At 36.7% G+C, this 22,492-nt stretch overlaps 1 protein-coding gene across 1 annotated transcript in view; it reads right to left on the reverse strand.

The window, feature by feature from the left end:
• Positions 1 to 4,190: 4,190 nt before the first annotated feature.
• Positions 4,191 to 22,492, reverse strand: part of UGCG (UDP-glucose ceramide glucosyltransferase) — a 30,647-nt gene continuing 12,345 nt past the window's right edge. Inside the window, exons 2-9 of the mRNA XM_027709020.1 lie at positions 16,931 to 17,072; positions 13,261 to 13,363; positions 12,271 to 12,372; positions 11,757 to 11,869; positions 9,113 to 9,291; positions 8,601 to 8,687; positions 7,995 to 8,184; positions 4,191 to 6,650 (exon numbers count right to left, since the gene is read on the reverse strand). Of these exons, the coding sequence (XP_027564821.1) occupies positions 6,480 to 6,650; positions 7,995 to 8,184; positions 8,601 to 8,687; positions 9,113 to 9,291; positions 11,757 to 11,869; positions 12,271 to 12,372; positions 13,261 to 13,363; positions 16,931 to 17,072 (1,087 nt within the window). The 3' untranslated portion in view covers positions 4,191 to 6,479. The remainder of the gene's footprint in view (positions 6,651 to 7,994; positions 8,185 to 8,600; positions 8,688 to 9,112; positions 9,292 to 11,756; positions 11,870 to 12,270; positions 12,373 to 13,260; positions 13,364 to 16,930; positions 17,073 to 22,492) is intronic.

The raw sequence follows: 22,492 nt of genomic DNA on the forward strand, positions 1-22,492 counted from the left end.
GACTCCCCGGATCCCGCAGCATCATCAGCACAGGCTTTGCATGCTAGGGTCTTCACCATACCATACCATAGCATAGCATACCATACCATACTATCAGCAACTTTAAGAGTTAACATTCTCAACTCAAATAAAGCCCATGGCTGTAGACATTCCCAAACTTGGGGAAGGTCCAGACATGACTGCTCCAGCTGGAGCTCCCTCCCTGCTCAGCCAATGGCCCAATAGTGACAAGACATCCTTATCCAACAAGTCATCTGCAGGAGTGAAGCTGAATGCCTCAAGACATGGGAAGCCAAAATGAGAAGGTCTCTGAATGGTCTGTAACAAGGAGACAACAGCTGCAAATTGTCGTGTCTTGCAACTGAGCTAAAGGGTGGGCTGCAAACCCTGCCGGCTTGCTTTCCTCCTTTTCCAGTCACATGACATAATCCTTAAACAACAGATCTTGCTGAAAGCCCCATAAAATTCCCAGAAAAAGGCTTATTCTAGAGATCTAGCCTTGAGGAACATCTCAGAGGTCTCCTATCTCTCTTTAAGCAAGAACTCTTTTATAAACATTTCTAAAGTTTCGCACCTGTTATTCTTTCTCATTACCCAACGTGTTGCAAAAGTGCCCAGATTTGCCTGTACTTCACTCTGGAGCATTAGTCACAGGCATATTTAACACTGCACTCACTACAGTTCTACTTCTCATTCTATTATTTCTCCTTCACACATGTTTCTCTCCTTGGGAAAACTCTTTTTATAAAGACCCTCAGGGACAAAACAGTTTTCCCAAAAGGGAAGAGCAGAAGCCAATGAAACTGAACAGAAAGGAGGTAAGTGATAAAAATATGTGCCTTGTCTTGCTCAGATTTGGGGGGCTGCCAACTAAGGAAGCAGAGTCTCTGAATTCTCTCTCAGTGGAAGACCCAAAAGTCTAGATGAATAAAACCCTGTTCAAGCTCATAAGTAAAGAGTCCAGGAAAAAATTACAGTTCTCGAGTCTTTCTGCTGAGAGATGAAATGAAACTGGACACATGAGACACTGATTTAATTAACTTTGAGCTGCTGGCTTTTTACACTAGAAAATCGTTATTTTACCTGCATTGTCCACCGACAAAAAAAACAGGTTTGTCAAATTCAAGGCTTCTTACAAGGTTTTATTTTGGCATCAGTACATATATATATAAAAGTGCATACATAAAAGCGTATGCAGATAAACCTTTATAAATGTAGTGTGTGTATATGCAATAGAAAAATAAAAAGTAAATATACCAACAGAATCCCCCAAAGGCTGCATAGCTTCTTCATATATTCTGATTTCAAGGGGGTTAAGGGGTCACTATTGAATGTGTTACTGCATTTTACCAGTGTACTCTACAGGCCTTCTGTTGTCTCAGCACCTCTCCCAATATTTTGGTATCAGAGATAGGACAAAGCTATTGCCAACAAAAATAAGTTACTGTTGAACATGTAAAAATACACTTCCAGGCAACAGGCAAGCCTTAAAAAAGGAAAAGCTGCTCATTGTACAGCAGAGTTTTATACTGACTTGAGCTCGCTTCAAGCCTGTAAGCAGATCTAACTTTAACACAGGCCCAGAGGATGTAAAGTCAAGAATAATAACTCACTTCATATCAAAATGCAGTGAAAAGAGTTCTTTTGACAGCTCCTGCTTTGTGCTCTCATTGAGCTTATTGGCTTCCTGGAGACGCACATGAGCCTGACCTCTCCTGTTCATCCACAAATTGGCTGCATATAAAATGGCCATTAATTCCAGCTGGCACGTGGGTTTGGCTGAGGCCCTTCCTTCCTGTCTGCAACAGGGAAAAAGTGCTGGGGGAATGTGTGGAAGGATGAGACTGAAAGAAGCAACAATACACAAACTTCCAGTGCAAGGCTGTCTGGTTTGTACCTCTTAACTGAGCATCTGCAGTCACACCAACAATTAGGCAAAAATTATTAAATCTGATTAAGATCACAAAGAGGAAGCATATTCTCCCCAGAAGCAAAACTGCACATAAGCAGCAGTCCACTCTTGATCTGATGAGAATTCAAGAAATAAATCATTCCAAAAGCTGTGTTGGAGAGGATTAGAAATACCACTTTACTTTTCACAGTCTCTTAGTTTACAGGCATAAGTTAGCTAGTTATTTTTACCTAAGCTAAGTGTGAAAATGGGCATCACAAACATCTTCCCCTGAAAAGGATTATCTTCTTTTCAGATACACTCTGCAGGGCTTCTACATAGAATATTTGCCAGATGCTAACTGAAAACTGCCTTTGAAAGGGATACACTCTGGACGTAACCTTGCAAGGTTATAGCTGAATATAATCCTAAAGCCTTAGGATCCATAGGACTGGCTGGTTTGCTTATGCTTAACAAGATGAATTTGAAGGGAAAACTGGACACCGATCTGCAGGTAGGACTTACCATAGAAAACAGTAGAAACTGCTACAAAGAAAGAAACATTTTCAGAAAAGGTTTGCAACATGATGTTGTCAACAGGAACTTTTCACATGAAACCAGTAACTAGAATCTTTAACTCATCCATGGCACTGACTAAACTGGTCTGAGGCACTTCATTAAACTGTTTGCTTATTGAAAGGTTCAAATTCTAGGGACAAGACAAACAAGCAAAAGCATATTGTGGGGAATTTAACCATAAGAATTATCACTTATTCTCATTTGTGTGAGAGCTGGCAACAGAATTTGGTTTGTGCAATGCAACCTTTAAAGCAATCCAACTTTAAAGACTCAGGACCTACAGGATGCACAAAGGCAGAAGGGTTTGGGTTCCATGGTGAGTAGACTGTGGTTTGTTTCAGGTGGTTTTTTTGGTTAAAAAGCCCATCCCGAGTCACTGATTTCAATCACAGCGCAGTTCTACAACACTAAGGTAAGAATCTTGGAGATGACTTTGTGGAGGGAAATTATCATCTGCCCAGATAACTGCCCTATAAAAATAAATGCTGCCTATGTCATGGAATTTAGTTTATTTTAAGAGATAAGAAAAGCCTTATGTGAACTTGTGCAATCACTCTGAATATCCAAGTAGTGGACCATTCAGTATAATCTGACCATTAGTTCAAAACTTCAGTTTATGCATTTTCAGAACCAAAAGCTGGATTAAGTTTGAAATTATTGCTATTCTACACACTGCCACTCTCTCTTCTAAGTGTTATTTATACAAGTATATACACGATATAAGCTGAAATCACTTCATATAACTGTAAAAACTCTAAGTATTGCCATACCCAATTTCAGGCTTTCTTAACCTCAATAGCCAGTGTCACAGCTATTGGAGGACCAATTCAACCCAAGAATGGCTGGAGCTCACGCCTAGCTTAAAATCAGATGGTCAGAAATTAGGTGTGAGAAACAAAAGCCTTTAAGATGAATGATACAGCTTTCAGAAGTGATATATGAAAGCAGGTGATTAGAGACAAGCTTTTCCAGATGACAAAACAGACCAGAGAGGAAATGCAGGTAGTCAGCACTCAGCAACAGAAAACGGGAGAGCAGCAAAAGGAATTCAAGTGGGAAAGACTTCAACTGAAAGTACAGAATAAAATTACAACATCATTGAATAGCAGACAGGAAAATGATAGAAGGACTCAGGAAAGAGGATGTAGGTATTGTGTTTGGTGGCTGCAAATGCATTCAGCACAAAATGCACACAGGAACATTTAAGTTTCTATAAATAGTTTTTTAGTAATTCCAGTGGTGTTCATTTGTGCTATGCCTCCAAGATTCCAACAACTCTGTCATAAACACAGTCTTTTATTAAGTTTCACATGAAAATCTTCATAAAGGCTAGGGAAGAGACAAAAAAAAAGCCAAGTCAGATGGCAAAGCAAGTGCAAAGTGCTTTCTCGGTAGTGTACCTGAAAGCAAAAGATCAATACTACTTCTGGATGTCAATGTGTATCATCTCTAAAATCTTAATCTAGACAGACTAGTTACAATAGACAGAGAAGTACTCTGTTCACTTGTGAGGTTTTTATACACTAAAGTTATTCTAAAAAATTTAGGATAACTCAAAATCAGATTTAGGCACATGTAAGTTAAAAAACTCAAAACACACATATTTGTTGCTGTGAAGTCTAATTAGAAATGAATTCAATTAAAACTACCATAAATACTTAAAGCTGTCACATTACAGCATCATTGAAGAAAGGAAAAAAAACCCTGTAGTCCGAACAGATTGTATTCAAAATTTATTTTTAAATAAAAGAAAAAACAAGACAATTATTTTAAATAAACATGGTGTATTCTACACATCTGTAGGTCAACACAACTTTACATTAGCTGTTTATAACTTTTAGAAGTACTGTTGCAGCATCTTCTACAACATTTGACAGTGCTGGTTTCTATTTCTTCAATCAAATACCCAAATGAAACCATTTGCTTAAGTGAAGCTTTATTTTTCATAGCCAAAGATGGCTCTAATAATACCAAAGCACCTGTTAAACAATTATCCCCACCCAGGTTTTTTAAAAGGAAGTCTGTTCAGCCTTTTTTTTTTTTTTTTGGTTCTGTTCCATTGCCTGCATAGAAATCAGCATAAAGCTAAGTTGCAAGCTAAGCTTCACTTTAGCAGTGCAATGAATGGCATCAAACTTCATGAAACAAATGAAGATACAAACATTGTCAGCAAAATTCAACTATGTCAAAACAATATCAAAAGAAGAATGTTTTGTGGGTCACAACTAGACTAGCTTTCAAGTGTGCAACTTTCCTCAGGAAAAGCGCTTCTTCCTGATTCACATGAAAAGAATGAAGCATGCATCACAAGCCTTTGTTCATACAGAAATGCCCATTAAAAGAGTTCCATGTTATCATAAGGCAAAAGAGATATTAAGGTGGATAAAGCATCTTGGCCCAGAGTATGTTTTACAACACACACACATATTATACTTGTGTACCATATGATGGCTAAGGGATTGGCTCAGTAAGGTAAAAAGTTCATTTTTATAAATACATGTCATTATTGCTAATATGCTACACATCATCCTCCAACTTTTAAAGCTGCTTTGTTGACATAACCTTGTAATTAGCAGCTCACATTCATGGTGACAATAAACTATTCCATATGAAGAAGTAAAGCAGCATAAATACAATTATGAAAACAAAAGGCTTATGCAACATTCTTCTCTAGCTTCACTGTGTTTCTTTTAATGTAAAAGTGTTTGAAGAAAACAAGTCCAGTTCACCACAAATCTGGAAGTTTCATAATGAGGTTGAAAACCAAGGTACAGAGAACAGAGAGGGGGGAAAACATGGCATGCATTATAATCTAGTCCTTTTAGTCATACCACTGGAATACAGAAGTCCAATTTAAAGGCTAGACTAACAGTAGAAGGCAAAAAGCCAAGAGTAGACTTAGTTTTGATATCTAAATTAAGACTACAATTTTAATCAGTAACAGCAAACTCACCCGGCCCTTTAATATATTCACAATATCTACTGCAATTGAATACTTAATTATGACTAGTATAGGTATGTATGTTCACTTTAAAAAGATAGTAAATACCTGCATCATGAAATTACATTCTTAAGACATTGTGTAAGAAAATAGCTCACATGTGAAATGTTTCTGAAATGTGTTTCTGCTCCCTTCTATCCCCTATTATGTGTAGCCCCACACCCCCCAACACACACACAACCCTTTCCCCCCAGTAAATGCATTCACTCACAGGGAAAAAACAAATACCCCTTAAAAAAGGATGGAAGTATTGAGGGGATCTGCTTGGCTAGTTACAGCACAGTGCTTAACAAGGTTCAAGACAGAACCAGATCAGACTTGGCCAAAGGATGCCCACAATACATGCCTGACCAGTAATTCCTTCCAGCTCTATCAAACAGTCCACTTTTGGTTCACTGCAATGATTAAAATATTTCCTATATACATATAGGACATATATACACAAGACTCCAGCTTTAGTTTGTTTTTGCAAAGCAGTTTTACCTTTCTATTCATATTGTTCTGCAGCAACTAGAAGAGGTAGGCATAAAGCATTTCAGAGCTTCTTTCCCAAGGTCCCATTACTAGCTCAATTTAGTGGGATAAAACAAATATCAGCCGTACCTCTGCGCTTTTACTAGGTACAGCCTTGTGCAATCCAGCTGGAAAATAGCTATGTGAACCTTAGATTTGCTAGGCTAACATACCAAGGAGTAAGAAGCTGTTCACATCCAGGAGGACACTTTAAAAAAAAAAAAAAAGTTTACTGCAGAGCATTCTTACAGAAAGTAGATGTCAGGACCAATTCTCTCCATTTCTATTTGTACAGAGGAACAAGGTACCATTTGGCCAAGACTACAGATGTATTTTCACAGATGCAAGTGCCATGCAAAAATAAATTAAAGAACAGATACCAAACATACAAGTAATAAAACTAATGAAGGTAGATTTTCTTAAAAGTATATAAACAATTTATAATACTTTTCTTTCCCCCTTCTCTTTTTGACATTCACAGTTACAAATGTGTGGCTATACGTCAAGAATTTCTTCTGCAGTGCCTCCACAACGTAATCTGTAGCGTCCTGTCCTCCAGCTAATAGTGGGGTCCCACAAAGCAGATAGGAAAATATAAATTGTCATGGATTCTCTGATGAACCAAGCTACTGCATAATCAAGTTTTGAAAAACAGAGAGCACCACCCTAGAAATATATAAAAAAAAAAGTATTTAAACATACTGATTATTCAAGAGAAACTTTAAAGTAATTTAAAATATTTGTTACAGATAAATCTCTTCTAAAGTTTACTATGCAGATTAAGATATCAATAGCAGTTTAATATTTTTTTTGTTCAAGATACAGTTACCCATATTAAACCTTAAAAGCGTGGCAGAATGACCCAGCAAGTTTGAAAAAAAGAGACCTATACGTAGAGCAACAGGCAATGAAAAGTGTGGCAATTGCACATTTTTGAAGCATTTATAAGCTCTTCAGCTTATAAAACTGTGTTCAAGCAGAGACACCAGGTTTTTGCCACAGACCCCAGCATCTACACAGCCCATTCCTGCACATTCCCAGAGGAATGAAATTCAAATAAAGTCTTTGGCCTATTGCATAGGAAATGTGGGACTAAGAAAAAAGGATTATAGTGTCTTGATATTTTCTGCTCCTTTGAGAACTTCCAGCAACACGCACAGCTTGAAATTAAGGAGGCTTCAGAAGAGGATGAGTAGGCATAGTGATCTTTTACATGCTGCTTATAATGAAAACAGTAATCAGAAAGTGACTATTAGACCTTCTGGAGACCTACAGAATCAACACAAGCCTTAACTTTATTATTTCCACCATGTGTTAAAACTACCGACATAATATTTTCCAGTATGATAACTGTTTGATAAGTTTGCATACACAAGTAATTATAGATTTGATTTGTATGGCACATGGTCACAACAGAAAATAGTCTAAATTTTCTCCAGCATCAGGAGAACAAATGCTGTTCTGATTTGTGACATCTTTCTATAACAAAAGTTTTTGCAAAGCCTCACTCCTAGTAATGGGAAGATTTTATTTTTACAAGTAGGCTACAGCTGTCCTCTAGATCCATTATTGCCAAAATAGAGTGAAAAATGTACTTAAGAGTACATATACACCTCAATACAAATAACACTGTGACAACAAAGATAAAAAGAAAAAAACCAAACAAACCAAAATCTCACAAAGCTGCTGTTCTTGTACTGTTAAAAGAGCTTAAAATTTCTGAATATGCCTAGGTAGAGCAAACTGGAAACATGAAGATTAAGGGGACAGATGGACAAACTTTCAGAGCCTATGCAGAGGCAAGTGAATATAGAATACCAAATGGCAACCAAGCACACTTGCTCCTTTTCATGCTACTATAAATGAAGCTGGAAGACTGAGAAGTAACAGGATTTGACCTGTAATTTCCTTGATGTCAAGAGAATTATTTTATTACCATAATTAGTCTTTTTACTCAAGTAGATGGCAATAGTAACTTTAATAACCTCCAAAGAAAATGAAGTTACATACCTGAACACCTTTTAGTTGAATGTAGTCAAATATAAACCAGGCCAAGCAGTGACACAGGAAAAATACCATTATATCCCACCTAAACACATGATGAGCTGCCCATCCAATAACTAGACTGGCAACAAAGCACTCTGAGATTGGCTCACAAATTATTGTGGCAGGCAACATATTAATCCGTAGTTTGGCCCACCTAGGAAAGATAAAAAAAACCAGTTCTGACTTTACATTATTCATTATGTCCTCCTCCCCCACCTCACAAAATGAGCCATCATGGCATTTTCTGAAAATGTTAACCTCATTTAATTTACACCTCAAAATAAAATCCTGTAAAAAAATCTCCCTTCCAAAGATACCGCAGATAGCATTTAAAAGGTACTGAAGGTTGGGAGGTTTTCTTTTTTTTTTTAATACTTGTGTTAGTCATACTCCTGTGCAAAGTTAGCGCCTCTCTCCCAGCACTAAGAAAGAGCTGTACATTGAACTTAAGTATACTGGGCATTAGATCAAATCAGCTTGGAAAATATATTTCCTCTCATTACCAGCTCATTCCCATCAGAAGCACGTGACAGGGATGGGCGGGAAAAGAAGTAAAAATTAAAATTTTACCTGATCATTCTGGACTGAAACTGAGAAATAGAATATGAACCAGAGTTTTGCATTGCAACTTGTGTGGCCATTGCAAATTTCCAGCCCCTGAAAAAGGAATTAGTTATTATAAAAATGTGCAAATAAGAAATGCAAAAACCAATTAGATAACAAACACACAAGAATTTTATTAGACTTGAAAAGTTTCTTTGGCATTTGTACCATATTATTACAATGGATATAGGGAAAAAAAAAAGTGTATTATATCAAGACTCTTCACTGGAAAAAAACAAATACTTAAACCAAGTTCTCAAAAACTTTTCTCTAAAGGAATTGACAATGACATGGCTTACTTATTTCTAGAAGACTATACTGACAGGATAAAGCACATATTATTATCATGTTTAATATAGACAAGTGAAGCTCACCTGAATACCTCCACTTAGAATATGCACCATGTTTAAAAAAAAAAAAAAAAGAAGAAGTATTTAAACTACATTTAAAGCAACAAGCTTAGTTCAGAGTCATCTTACCGGTCAGCTATAGCTTTGGCCATAAAATAATCTTCAGCAATATACTGTGCAAAAGCTATCAGTCCTCCAGCTTGGTCCAAGACATCCTTCCTCATCAAGCATGACATTCCTGTTACACACTTAAAGCCAGTTAAGTTGGCTGAAATATATGACCTTGGATGGGAAGTTCCAAAATAAACCTGCCAAAACAAAAATAGCCATTTAAAGCTCTGTACTTAAGTGCTACTCACTGACAACTTTTGCTCTGAACACATCTGGAGGATAAAAGTGCTGGATGTGGCCAATTATGAAAGTGTATTTGGAAAGATCTTTACTACCATTCTAAGAATTTTCTACATTCTAGTGTATCATCATATCTCAGAAATCTGTTAGTGGTATTGGCTGTGTTTTTACAAATCTATAAGCAGGTTTTAAAGTCACACATTGAACTACTGCACTTCATTTGGTATTTCATTTCTAATTGACTGAGGTTGTTCTCAGGGAATATATACATGTTAAAAAACCATGAAGCAATGGAATAATCACTAGTATTATTATATTATCTGGTGATAGCCAACAGACAGGTTCTCTCCTTCCTCTTGTGAAAATTAACTGCACTATTGCATACATGTTCTTAGAAACTTACTATATGGTTCTACAGAAGCAGAGTAAATATGTTTACTTGCAAACAGGAATAGTGAAAACATTCAATTTGTGATTCAGCTAGGGTAGAATTAATTTCTTCTCAGTAGCTACTGCAGTGCTGTGGTTTGGACTCAGAATGAGACTGGTGTTAATAACATACTGATGTTTTGGGTTTTTTCTAAGTCATGTTTATGCTAAGCGAAGGACTCTTTAGTTTTCTTGTCTTGTGCTCTGTCAGTGTGGAGGTACACAAAAGAAACTGGGAGGGAGCACAGCTGGGACAGGTACCCTGAAATGACCAAAGGGATATTCCACATCATAGAATGTCATGCCCAGTGTATAAACTGGGAGGAGTTACCCAGAAGAGGGGCCGATCTGCGTTCGTGAAGGGGGGTCTGGCGTGGGTCAGTGGGTGGTGAGCAACTGTGTTATGCATCAGTTGTTCTTCCTTTTTTATTATCATTGTTGTTATTATTATCATTTACAATTATTGCTTTATTTTACTTTATTTTTAATTATTTTTAAACTGTTCTTATCTCAATCTACAAGTTTTACTTTGATTCTCATCTCCATTCCACTGGGGTGAGGGTGACAAGGGGTGGGTTGAGCGAGTGGCTGTGTGGTGCTTGATTTCCAGTTGGGCTTAAACTACGACAGCAAATCTTTTTACAAGATTCAGTAACTTAAGAGTGTCCTACAAAACAACAGTGGGAATGAGTGCTAGCTATACTAGTTCTTAGTATAGACTGCCTTCACACTGGTCTTACAGTAACTCATCAAGAAAAGGCATGCTCATCTTGCAGTATACTGGATCTGGAAGCAAAAAGCTCTTCCAGGAAGCAGGAGCTGTAATTCCTGCTTTAACAAATAACCATATTCTTGCTTTAGCAACGAGCAGTACTGAGAAACTTGTGCTATAGCTCTCTGCTTTTCTCTTGTAAGAGGAAATTCAGACTTTGTATTGTTAAAAGAAAAAAACAAAGGGAAAAAAGAAAAAAAATCACATGAGCATCCCTCACTCCCTGCAATGATGGAGTACTGAATATCACTGCATTTTCATCTCTCACATTTCTGTCTTTGATTCCCATCAGTTAGCTTTGGAGACAAAATGCCTTAATACACGCCATCTCACAATAATAACTGATTAAATTACATGCCTTGAGATACAAGAAAGAAACAAGAAAACTCAACCTCTTTGTTCTACAAATGAGAACTTACTGAAAAAGAAGAGAGGAGAATAGGACAGAATGAGTTATATAAAGATGGTGGGTAGGAATCAACTTTTCACTCTCTGTTACACAAGTATTAGGAGACATGAAATAGCACTACAGAAGAGTAAGGGTCAGAGTGAACAAGATTCTGTGGATCCTGTAATAGATCTATTGCATTTCCTGGTAAAGTTACAGACATTCAAAATTTGTATGGACTGCAAGAAACAATGGAAATGTTTGTATAAGAAATCTGTTCTTAGTAGAATATTAATATGTTAAGGATTAGTAAATATGCAAGTCTGCTTCCTGCTCAGGAAGCCTCTCAGCTGAAGGTTGCAGAAAGTTAAGACAGTATTATTGGAAAACAGGATATAAGCCTTGCTTTTGTTCTACTCTCCTCAAAGACTCTGCTTGTAAACCCTGCTGGAAATAAGATACTGTGCAAGCTGGACTTTGACTTATCATGGCCACATCTGTGTGCCTTTTCAGACATCAAAATTGTGCTTTCTGACTAAGCACTGGAAAGTATTCTTTAGTTTTAATAATTTTGAAAATCGAATCCATAATTTTCATCCTATAATCTTTATTGTTCGTATTGTAAACTTAAATACTGAATCAATGTTCAGAGCACCACGGAGGAATTTTGGAGCATTTAGAAGTTATCCTAGATAGTTTACAGCATGATTGCAGCTGAAAATAAATATTTCTTCACTCAAAAGGTGCAAGAGGCACAATATAGCTTTCAGTCAGCAAGGTTTTGCAAGAAAAAAAAGGAAACACCAAACCCTCCCCCAGAACATTTTACTCACCTGTTCAAGAGTAGCAGCAAAACCTTGTCTGTCTGCAACATAGGGAAGCCCATGGACCAAGCCTACTTTTTCAGTCATTTGATTGGCCATATCTGTCAGTGTGTCTGGCGTTACTAAACGACAAATGAAAGAAAGATGGTTCATGGAGCAATTCTGTCACTAGCAGACTACTGTAGAGAGACACTAATTCTAAATTTATTAGCAGTATCAAGAGCATATATACTCTGATGCACAGTATTTTGCAAGAATAAAGTGGTAGAAAAATAATAATATTAGTGATTAACATAATGACTATGATCAACAATAAGTACAATGGAAACAGTTTGAACAGTATTTTTAAAGGTATTTTCACCTTTAATTAGAGATTAACCCCTTTTTATACCATGAAAATATTTTTTCCAGACTTTAAACTTTAATTTCTACTTATATTCTCAGTAAAAATAGTCTCCAATAACTGCTTGCCCACAGTGAGTAAGTGCAACACAAGAGTCAGAACATTACAAAACACACCTACCTCTGATTCCACTATCACAAATCCATATGAGATCATATTTGGCAACTTCATAGCCAGGCATTAAGTTGTTAATCTTGGGGTTGATGCCAACCTTCTTGCCACCTAAAAAATACAAACATCATTCACAAATAATGTAAAGGGTTTTTTGGAATTCAGACACAGTACCAAAATTATTTCGATATACTAACTGAAGAGTAAATGTTTACCCATCGATTCTTAAATTCCATTTTTATGCAAAGGATTTACATTTCCAGTATTCCTTCATGCCTATATTTTAGATCTTACTATAATTGGAGAAATAAAAGGGAAAAAATATTCAAAGACTTCCTCAAAATGGAAGGGTAACAGGATTGTTGTAATTAAAAGGACAGTAAAACTACAAAGCTTATTACAACATTTTGTAAGGTAAATATTATCCATCTCTTATTTCTTAAGACTATGATTATGACCCTTAGACTCCACAATAATTTTAGCAGAAAAATGAAAAAGGAGCAAAATAAAGAGAGACACACTCTTTTGCATCCAGCTGACAGATATGGTCCAGTTTGCTTCACATCAGAGAAAAAACCCAACAACATTCAACTACCTTGTTCTAATATACCCTCCCCTCCACTAATTCAAATATAAAGCAAAGAACAAGCCCTACAGTCTAAGCAGAGGAAAAAGTATTGTTGCAGGACCTCAAGCTCAAATACAGCCACAATTCAAAGTCACTTCCTGCACATTTAGTTCAGTGCAAAGACAGGATTTAAACTGCTATTTTAAAATTAGAAGGAAAAAATGTAGGGGTTAAGTAAATCATTCTTCCTAAAGTTTTCTTGGACTGATGTCACAGACTGTGACTACAAACATACTTTTTACCCCAAACTGGTAATTAAGCTACAGAATAAACACGAGCTGAACAAGATATCTACTTATTTTAGAATACTGTATATTGAGTTGAGTACCTAACATTTTACAAGAGTCCCACCTTCAAGTTGCACTGCTTACCTATAAACAGTCTAGCATCAACATTTGGGTATTTGCCAAGGAGCTTTTTGCACACATCAATAGCAGGATCATCATGATCTTGTACACAGAGTAGTACTTCATACTAGTAAAAACAAAAATGTATACACTCACATATATATTTATGTACATACAGCTAATATCCATACGGTCTACGAATAAAGTTTGAGTAGCAAACTAAAAAAAAAAAAAAAAAAAAAAAGAAGAGTGCTGTTATAAAATTAAAACCAAAGAGGTTGCTTTACAGCTAAATGAGTAATTTTTAATGCACTTGAGAAGAAAGAACCCAGGCTGTATCTCAAACTCTTCTGCTGAAGAACATGACTTTCTCTGTTATCAAACGGTTTCTATCAGTAATGAAATAAGACATTCTGGTATACAAGGTAACATTCTTCCATTTTTATTCACATATGAATCTTAAATCCAATATTATATTCAATGAAATTACAGCACTCAAAATATTAAAGGAATGAGGCTATGATACACTTTGACTGCATGCCTCTGAACTACATCTTCCATTCCTTAACTTTGTAGATACACAGGTAGAACAGAGTTGGAAGACAACCCACAGAGACCAGCATAAGTACATATGTGCACCTAATTGTATAATAAAGCTAAGCTCAGGAACATGTATATGCATCTGTATATTCCTCATTAACAAACCAACGGTTGAAAGAACAACAAGAGGTAAGGGAAAACTGTAGCTGTGTCAGCTATCAAGCTCCATGCTTGTTACATGAGCTACAGAGGGCATGTGAAGAAATAGCGCTTTAAGAATCACTCAACATTAAGGCTGCTCTGCATGCTTTGATAAAGGTACTTCTGTTTCTGCATTAACAGCAAATTCCTTGAATACTTGTAAGTTGATACAACTTTCTTTTTTCCCCCTGTTAAAATTACTGAATTATTACAAGCTATTAGAGCTCTAATACAAATAATAAAATACAGCAAATGCAAATTTCTGATCAAGATACCTAGAAGCCATTTTTACAGCCCAAGATTGAGAAATTCAATCACAAGAAACAATTTTCTTGGACCACATCTTTCAGTAGCTATTGTAAATAAGAGTCGCAACTAGTGATCGAAACAGTCCTTATTCTCCTTTATATTATTCTATCACCTAATTGGACTTTATTTTCCCTAAACTACTTGAGCAAAAAGTAACCTGAACTTTGAAAGCTGCCCGTGGGCTCTCTGATGAGAATTTCTGATGTTCTTATTCAGTAAGAAGTATTTCATTCAAAAGAAGATATTATGTTAAATACATACATACTTTCAATTAAAAAATGGTATTGCCATACATAAAACACCCAACTACTCTAACTACAGTCAGAATATTGTGGAAATTTAAAATTATTAATCACTAAATGGGAGTCAAGACTTGTTTTAACTCCACTAGCACTACAGACTATCAGACAAACACATCTCTACCTCTCAGAATGCAAACTCAAAGCCAGTTTGGCCAAAGAGGAAGCAGTGTTTGATTTCTACCATCTTATCAGCATGGAAAACAGAATTTAAAAAGTAAAAGACCTGTATCATTAAACAGACACATCCTTCTATCACAACAGAACAATCTTGGCAGCATGAACACCAGAGAAATAACTGAAGAAACTAGTTCTTTATTGATCATCAAATTAAATTTGTAAAATAAAACGATTTTGTCTAGTAATTAAATAATTAATCTTCAATCCACAGTAGCAATGGCAGTTCTATATCCATATTCTCCAAGAAATTCAACCAGAAATTAAAAAAAACCCACTTTTCAGACTCCAATATTTGAAAACAGAAAAAAAAAAAATTACAGTAAATGGCCTTTGTATGCAGTAACAAAGTAAAGAACTACAAAATGTATGATAAAAGCAAAAGGAATCCAAAGATGCTTATCTACATAAACATTACTATCAGGTTTACTTAATATGAATAGAGAGACTTCTGTGACAATTACAATACATACAGTAGCTAAGAACTGTTCACTGATAATATGTGTAAGTCCTTCAGTTTAGAAACTGCACTACTGAATTCTATTCAAGACAAGGCTATTTCACACATGGAGTATCACAGAAGAAAACTGGTATCGCTGCAGGTTGAGTTCACCTTCACTGGAAAAAGTTTAATCTTAAACTTTCATAATAATTTCTCCCTGGACAGCTGAACTTTGAATACCAGGCAATACTGTTGTTCTAATTTTTGTGGTCAATCTCTTAAAAGAAGTACTTTTGTACAATAACTATGAAAGTGTTTATAACTATGAAACAGTTTGGGATCTTGCTTGTACTGTATAATCTGTGCCCCAGTAAACTGAAGCATTCACACATGTATTTTCAATCTCCTTGAGAGAAATATGATTGTCACTATTGTTATCTGAAATTCAGATATCTGAAGAGTAGCAACATTTTAAGATTGCTACCCATATATTATCAGAATTATGGATCAAGACTATCTCTCATAAAGCAAGATCCAGCATAACTGTTTTTCTGAGTTCTGAAAGAAGTTTTATTTGATGTCAAATGTTTCGGCTGCATAATGTTTTGATGCTCATTATAGTCATAAAATAGCTTAAGATATTGCTGAAGGTTCTTTGCATTGTTTGCAATACTGGCATATAGCATACACAGTATGCCTTATGTTTTAAAGAGTGCTTGGCCACACTTTATCACACTTTGTTGAGTTGAAAGGATAAATACGTTCACCTCTGAACCTTTTCAAAAGGTTCCCAAGCTTCATTACAGAAAAACTACCCAAAATAAGTTCCAAATGATGGGGATTTTTGTTTGTTTTACCCTGCTTACTTAGCGTTTAAGTTTAAAGCTCTCACTCAGAATACAAAAAGGAAACTTACAATACAGCTTACACAAACCTTTTACAACTGCAGCAGCAGTGTCAGATGCAGTTCAGAAGAATTGAGAAAAGAGGAGTTTTTTACTAAAACTAAATTTCAAATTTCAGAAATCAGCAGGTACACAGTAGAAAGCATATTCCTTTTCCCACCCACAGGAGCATCAAATACTGAATGATGCAGCAAGCATTGACAGATTTGTCTTTAAGTTGTAAGCTCCCTAGAACAAGGACAGCATCTGACACACTTCTCACTTATATTACAAATTCAAAGAGTGTTTAACAGCCAATGCACACTTTTAACAACTATTTGCTTCTCAACAAAACTAAGTGGCTTGGAGACTCTCCTACCTACCAACAACTGGTCAGGTGTACCACCTCATCACTGAGCAATTCTTCATTAGATGTGCCATCAGCAACAACCATCAAAAAGGCTATCAGTTAAGAGTTCTCTTTTGGAGGATCTGTTATAGAGAAGTAGTCAACTGAGGAGGATGTCTTGCCTCTAAAGTGATCTTTTATAGCAGTATGAAACCTTTCAGTCTATAAACACCACACTATGGGGAAAATGACTAAGCAAATCTTAATGAAGTGTAGAATATGTTTCATCCCTAAGCCTTGGACATGTTCCTCAGTAGACAGCTTTTTAAAAACGAATAAGTTTTGTTTGCATAATGTAAAATATATAATTATACATTTGCTGCAGAAGGAATAACAATCCCAGACATAATGAGGTTGCATAGTTCTCACCCAAGCTTCTCATATGACTTTTTGAGGCACGGAAGGGGACAAAAACACTAAATAATATACGTACTTTTGGATAATCCAGTTCAAAGAAGGTTTCCAAGTTGTTGATCAGGTTAGGATCCACACCTTTTAAAGGCTTTAGAAGTGAAACACCAGGAAGCTTGCTATATGGCTGTTTGTCTGTGGCTTTCTTATTGAGGTGGAGGCGCCTGTAATGAGAAAGAGCATATAACAACACTTAAGAAAATACTCTAGAGAACGCTATTCAAAATACAGTCAGAACCAAGAAAGCTTGGGAGTTAAAACTGCTGTCAAAAAAATAGTTTGAGTTGTTGAAAAAAAAAAAAAAGCAGCTATTTTTTATATCTGATAGTTGATGTGTTGAAGGCAATGCCTAAGAAAACCTTAATATGACATGTAGGTTAAATTCAACCTTATTCAACTTATTAGACACTTCAGATTAACGCATTTTGCGCTATGCATTTTGAACAGTAAGGGTATTATTTTTTTCAAACTGCAGCAGAGACAAGATTTTTCTGCCTTCCTCCACAGCATTAAAACTCACAGTATTATAACAAGATGATAATAATAAAAACCAACGTACTATAAGTAAAGCAAAAAAGCGAAAGGGTGAGGTGCCTTTTCCTGCTTTAAGTTATGCAAAATTTAGAGCAAGATGAAAGCACAGGGGAAACAGCTGATTCTACTGATCAATTTGTTAACAAACAATTCCAAGAAAATAATAAGAATCAATCAACTGTAATACAAAAAAATCCTAGAAACTGGACATCAGGCTGGGCCAGAACATAAATAAACTTTTACACACAATTTATAACAGTTATTACTTTTCAGCAATGAATCAGAATTGTTTAGATGGAAAGGACCTTTAAGATCATTGAGTCCAACTGTTAACACAGCACTGCAAGTCCACATGTCCCTAAGTGTCACATTGAACACACAAAATATATTCACAATAATGTCACAACTCACTAACGCGAACATTTAATCCCACACTACTGCGTGAATGAATGCAAAATTAAATTCTGAAAGCTTGACAGGCCAGTATACAATCAAATTTCCATCAGGTAAATAGATATACACAAGTAACTAAAGAAAAAGCATTTGCTGAAACGTGAAATTTGCAAGTTAGCATTCATACTGCACAACATAGTTCTCTACCACGCATAGTAGTCAGATTGAAAGGCTATTTTATTGCAACATGTACCTAATATCAATTCTTAACTTAAACATTCACCAAGTGAAATTACTGAACTATGAAGGAGCTCCAGCAGGAGAAGAAGAAATTCCAGTTCTCTGGATTTTTTTTTTCCTGAAATGAGGCAGTGACATTTGGTACCTAATCAGTCCCTCCCACCATGTTGCTTTTAAGCAAGTTCACAGCTGCACATCTTGGGCATGTTACAGAGAATGAACAATGGGTTCAATAAAAAGGCAGAAAGGCAAAGCAGATTATGTCCTTGTACTGCTGTTGCGCCCAGGCCTGGGCTCTATGGAGGTAAATGGAAATGTTGAGTATTTAACAGCCAAGGGATGGTCTAGACCAGAGTAAGAAAAGCAATAGTTCATATAGGTACCCCAGACAAAGATTGCCTTAGTAATATTCACAAACATGACTGCAAACAAGGCCTTTAGAGTCATTAAAAAAGTAGAGTCTCAAGAATGCAACTTTGACCAGGAGGATCAAAAAGTAGATACTGCAAGGGGAAAAAACCAAAACCAGACTCTAGCAATGCACATAGCTTTTTATAGAGGCAAAAGCCTTGATAAGCACGAAATACAAGAAGGAAGTGGCAGAGTAAATGGAAAAAGATAAGAAAGGAAAACATGAAGACAACTTTGAGGCAGGACTGTGATAAATAAGCACTAAGTTATAAAACCACAGAATCTTGCAAAGGTATCATATTACAAGCCATGCTGACACAGAGTATTATGCAGGTGATTGAATTACAGAAGGAAAAGCCTACAGAATGTGCAAGAGGGGGAAACCTTGCAAAACATGCATATAAGGCACACAGCATTATCACGATCCGTTCAGCTACAAATCACCGCACACTCTTGACAGCAAATGGCAAAATTGTCCCTAACATGCTATCTTTAAGTAAGACTCGAGTTCATGTGCTATTCATAACATTGCACAGAAGTGGCAGCCTGCCATTCTGAAAGCACTGTGGCATTATGACACTAAAGTAAAGTAATTTCCACACCAGTAATTGCAGTGCTCTGCTAGACTCCATGTAGCAGAAGGTAAAGTAACAGTAAACCAGATCATTTTACACAGAGGACTATTTGTGAAGCGGCATATTCTGACATAGAATTAGTTACAATTGAAACCCTACCATCATCAGAGAAACAGGCCAACTGTTATAAAAAAAAAGTTACAATATTAAAATTAAGGCTAATATTTAACATGGAAGTCAAAATAATAGACTAAATTTAAACAACATCAACACTGTTGAAGCAAGTACATTCTAAATGAAGTTCTGTGTGCTACAGAACATGCACTGAAGACTCTAAAGCAGAGGTAAGATGAAGTTGGTATTTTCGAGCACTAACTTGTGCTTATGGTGGTTTAATTCTCTCAGACAGGTGTTGTGATCAGAGCAGTCCTCATTACTACATAACTTCTGCATGTATAGTTCAAAATCATAGAGCAAAGCAATCTTTTCTCAACATTTGTATCACATATAATGTATTATTTTGCATTGAAATTAGCCCAAAGCAGCCAAAAATATTAATTATACTTGCTTAATACATATTTCCCATCTCTGCCTAATGCAGTAAGCTTGCAGAAAAACACTACACCACGGAACACACAATGGTTCAATGACACTGAGCCCTGCAACAGATGTTGACAGAGCACTGTTTACAGGGACTTTCAGATAGTGCGTGTGAAAACCTAATTAGCCAGGTTATATCTAAGCACTTTTGCACCTACATTCTGCAGCCCCTGGGTAGTGAAACTGAAATTCCTTCGATACAGTCTGGTTCTGGTATACGTGGGTGGGGAAACTAAAACAAAAAAAAAACAGCAGGATGGAGAATAGTGTTAAGAGCTTTAGTTCAACCACACAGTATCATGGAAGAAGCATCTGCAAGATTTTCTCAAACTTCGCTCCTTACCACAATAATAATTAACCCACAGAAGCAACTGTAATCTGGATTTCCTCTCAGCAGAGGAAAAAAAGTATTTCCAAAGACAAAATCCTGACAAGCAAGTTATCACTGCTCAGTATAATATATGATAAATTCTTGCTAATCTGTATCAGATTAAGCAGTAAAACTTTTTTTTTTTTAAAGGTCAAGACTATACTTCCTCTCCACATCTCATTAAGGGCAGAAGAATATTATGATCAAATGCTTTGGGTTGAAAGGGATCTCAGATATCATCTAGTTCCAACTCCCTGTCGGGCAGGGATACCTTCTGCTACAGTAGGTGGTTCACAGCCCTGCTCAACCTGGCCTTGAACACTTCAGGGATGGGGCATCCACAGGTTCTCTGGGCAACCTGTGCCAGTATCTCACCACCCCCGCAGTAAAGAATTTCTTCCTAAAATCTTATCTAAAACTACTCTCTTTCAGTTTGAAGCCATTACCCCTTGTCCATGACCTTCTAAAAAGGTCCTCTCCATCTCTCTTGTAGGTGGTATTCTAGAGAAAACAAAAACCTTGCTACCTTAGACAGACTGCTGGGTCTCTGAGACATAAACCTTCTAAAAGCAGCTGAAAAGACCTCACTCTTTATTCACTCATTTCAACCTTCCCTCAGCAGCTACTTTAAGAACTATCCTATTAGAGGGAGATAAGTAAGTCTTGATCAGAAATGTGTAACGGATACTTAAATATTGCGAGACAGCATAACAAGATGCAGAAACCACTGATGATATTTCTTGAAGACTGTGGTTTCACAGGCCATCGAGACAAGCTAGCAGAGCATTACTTCTGAAAGGGATTTGTTTTCGTGCTTCTATTTCTGCATTTTTTAGTGAGCTGAACCATCTCACACAGGTCTTTCTGGAGTGTTGGTCTGCTGTGGAATACCAAACACAAGGTCTCAGCATGAACAGGAGAAAGAAGTTGCAAGATTATTCTGCTTCTTTTGGTAACAGAAAGGTAGAAAGGATGAGCTACATACATCTTCCTTACTTTACATATATATATATATACATATATTTATAAACACCCTCATGTATTTAACCACATATATGTGTAGTTAAAACACTTTCAAATGTTGGCATCTTTATAAAAAAAAAAAAAAAGAAATTTGCTACTGGTATACCACACTGTTAACGCATTAAATACAATTTAAAAAGATCGGAGGATTTCAAAAACTTTGTAGACAACCCCTAAATTCATGAAAGTATTAGCAACACCCTTTCTTCATAAAGACTAGTATTAGCATATTTAAAATCCTACCATATTAATGTAATGGTATGAAAACAAATCCATATCAGAAAGCATAGATAACTACCAAATAAGTTTCCATATCTCACAGCAGTAACTTTTTATACAGTCATCTGATCATTATAATTAAGTAATCAAGAACACTTTTTATATAGAGAAAGCTCTTTTCTATGTAAAATAATGTATGCATAGTAATGTCCTTGGGACAACTCTTTAAGGGATCAGGAGCACAAGTAGTTTCTCCTCTATCCTTCCAGTTGCAAAGAAGGATGAGAGAAGAAATAGCAAAGGAAGATCCAGCAGATTAATACCTGGCTCTGTAACTGGTGTCACTGACAGAATTTTGAGTTTGTTGATCATGGGTTGGTTTATATGACACCATGCTTGCTGCAACAGATAGGGTACCTGTCTCAAAGAGGAGAAAAAGGATTTTTGCATAGGAGTTAGCAGGGCTCACTGAAAGAACTTTAAACTGTATTTGAAGGGGGAAGAGATAAAACCAGGCTCTCTAGAGTTAAGTCTGGATCCTTCAGTCTGCCATCTCAGTGGAGTTAGGGGATTGAGATCCATGTGGCAGCAGAGACACAGGGGTCACTGATGTGATAGAAACCACTAAAGTATCTGCAAACCTCACATAGGAAAACCTCCCTCCAAAAACATTGCAGGATTAATTGCCCAGCTGAAGTTCATCTACAACAATACACACAGCACAGGCCTCAAACAGGAGGGGCTGGAAGCCATTGTGAGGCTGGAAAACTATGACAGTTATCAGTATGGAACATGGTGAGATGACACATAACTGAAGTGCTACAATGGATGGCTTTTGGGGCGAGTCCTTTTTAATATCTGTACTTATGATCTGGACAACAGGACCAAATGCACCCTCAGTGAGCTTGCATATGACACTAAGTCGAGTGGGAGTGTTGATCTGTTGGAGAGCAGGAACACTCTGGAGAGGGATCTGGACAGGCTGAATTAATGGGTCAAGGCCAACTGTATGAAATTCAACAAGGCAAAGTTCTGGGTCCTACCCTTGAGTCACAACAAGCCCAGGCAGTGCTACAGGTTGGGGGAAGAGTGGTTGGAAAGCTGCCCAGCAGAAAAGGACCTGGCAGTCCTGCTGGACAATCGGCTGAACTGGACACAGTACTGGGACCAGGTGGCCAAGGAGGCCAACGGCATCCTGGCTTGTATCAGCAATAGTGTG

This window comes from Neopelma chrysocephalum, unplaced genomic scaffold (assembly GCF_003984885.1).
Source record: "Neopelma chrysocephalum unplaced genomic scaffold, ASM398488v2 Primary Assembly neopelma1_96671, whole genome shotgun sequence".
NCBI lineage: Eukaryota > Metazoa > Chordata > Aves > Passeriformes > Pipridae > Neopelma > Neopelma chrysocephalum.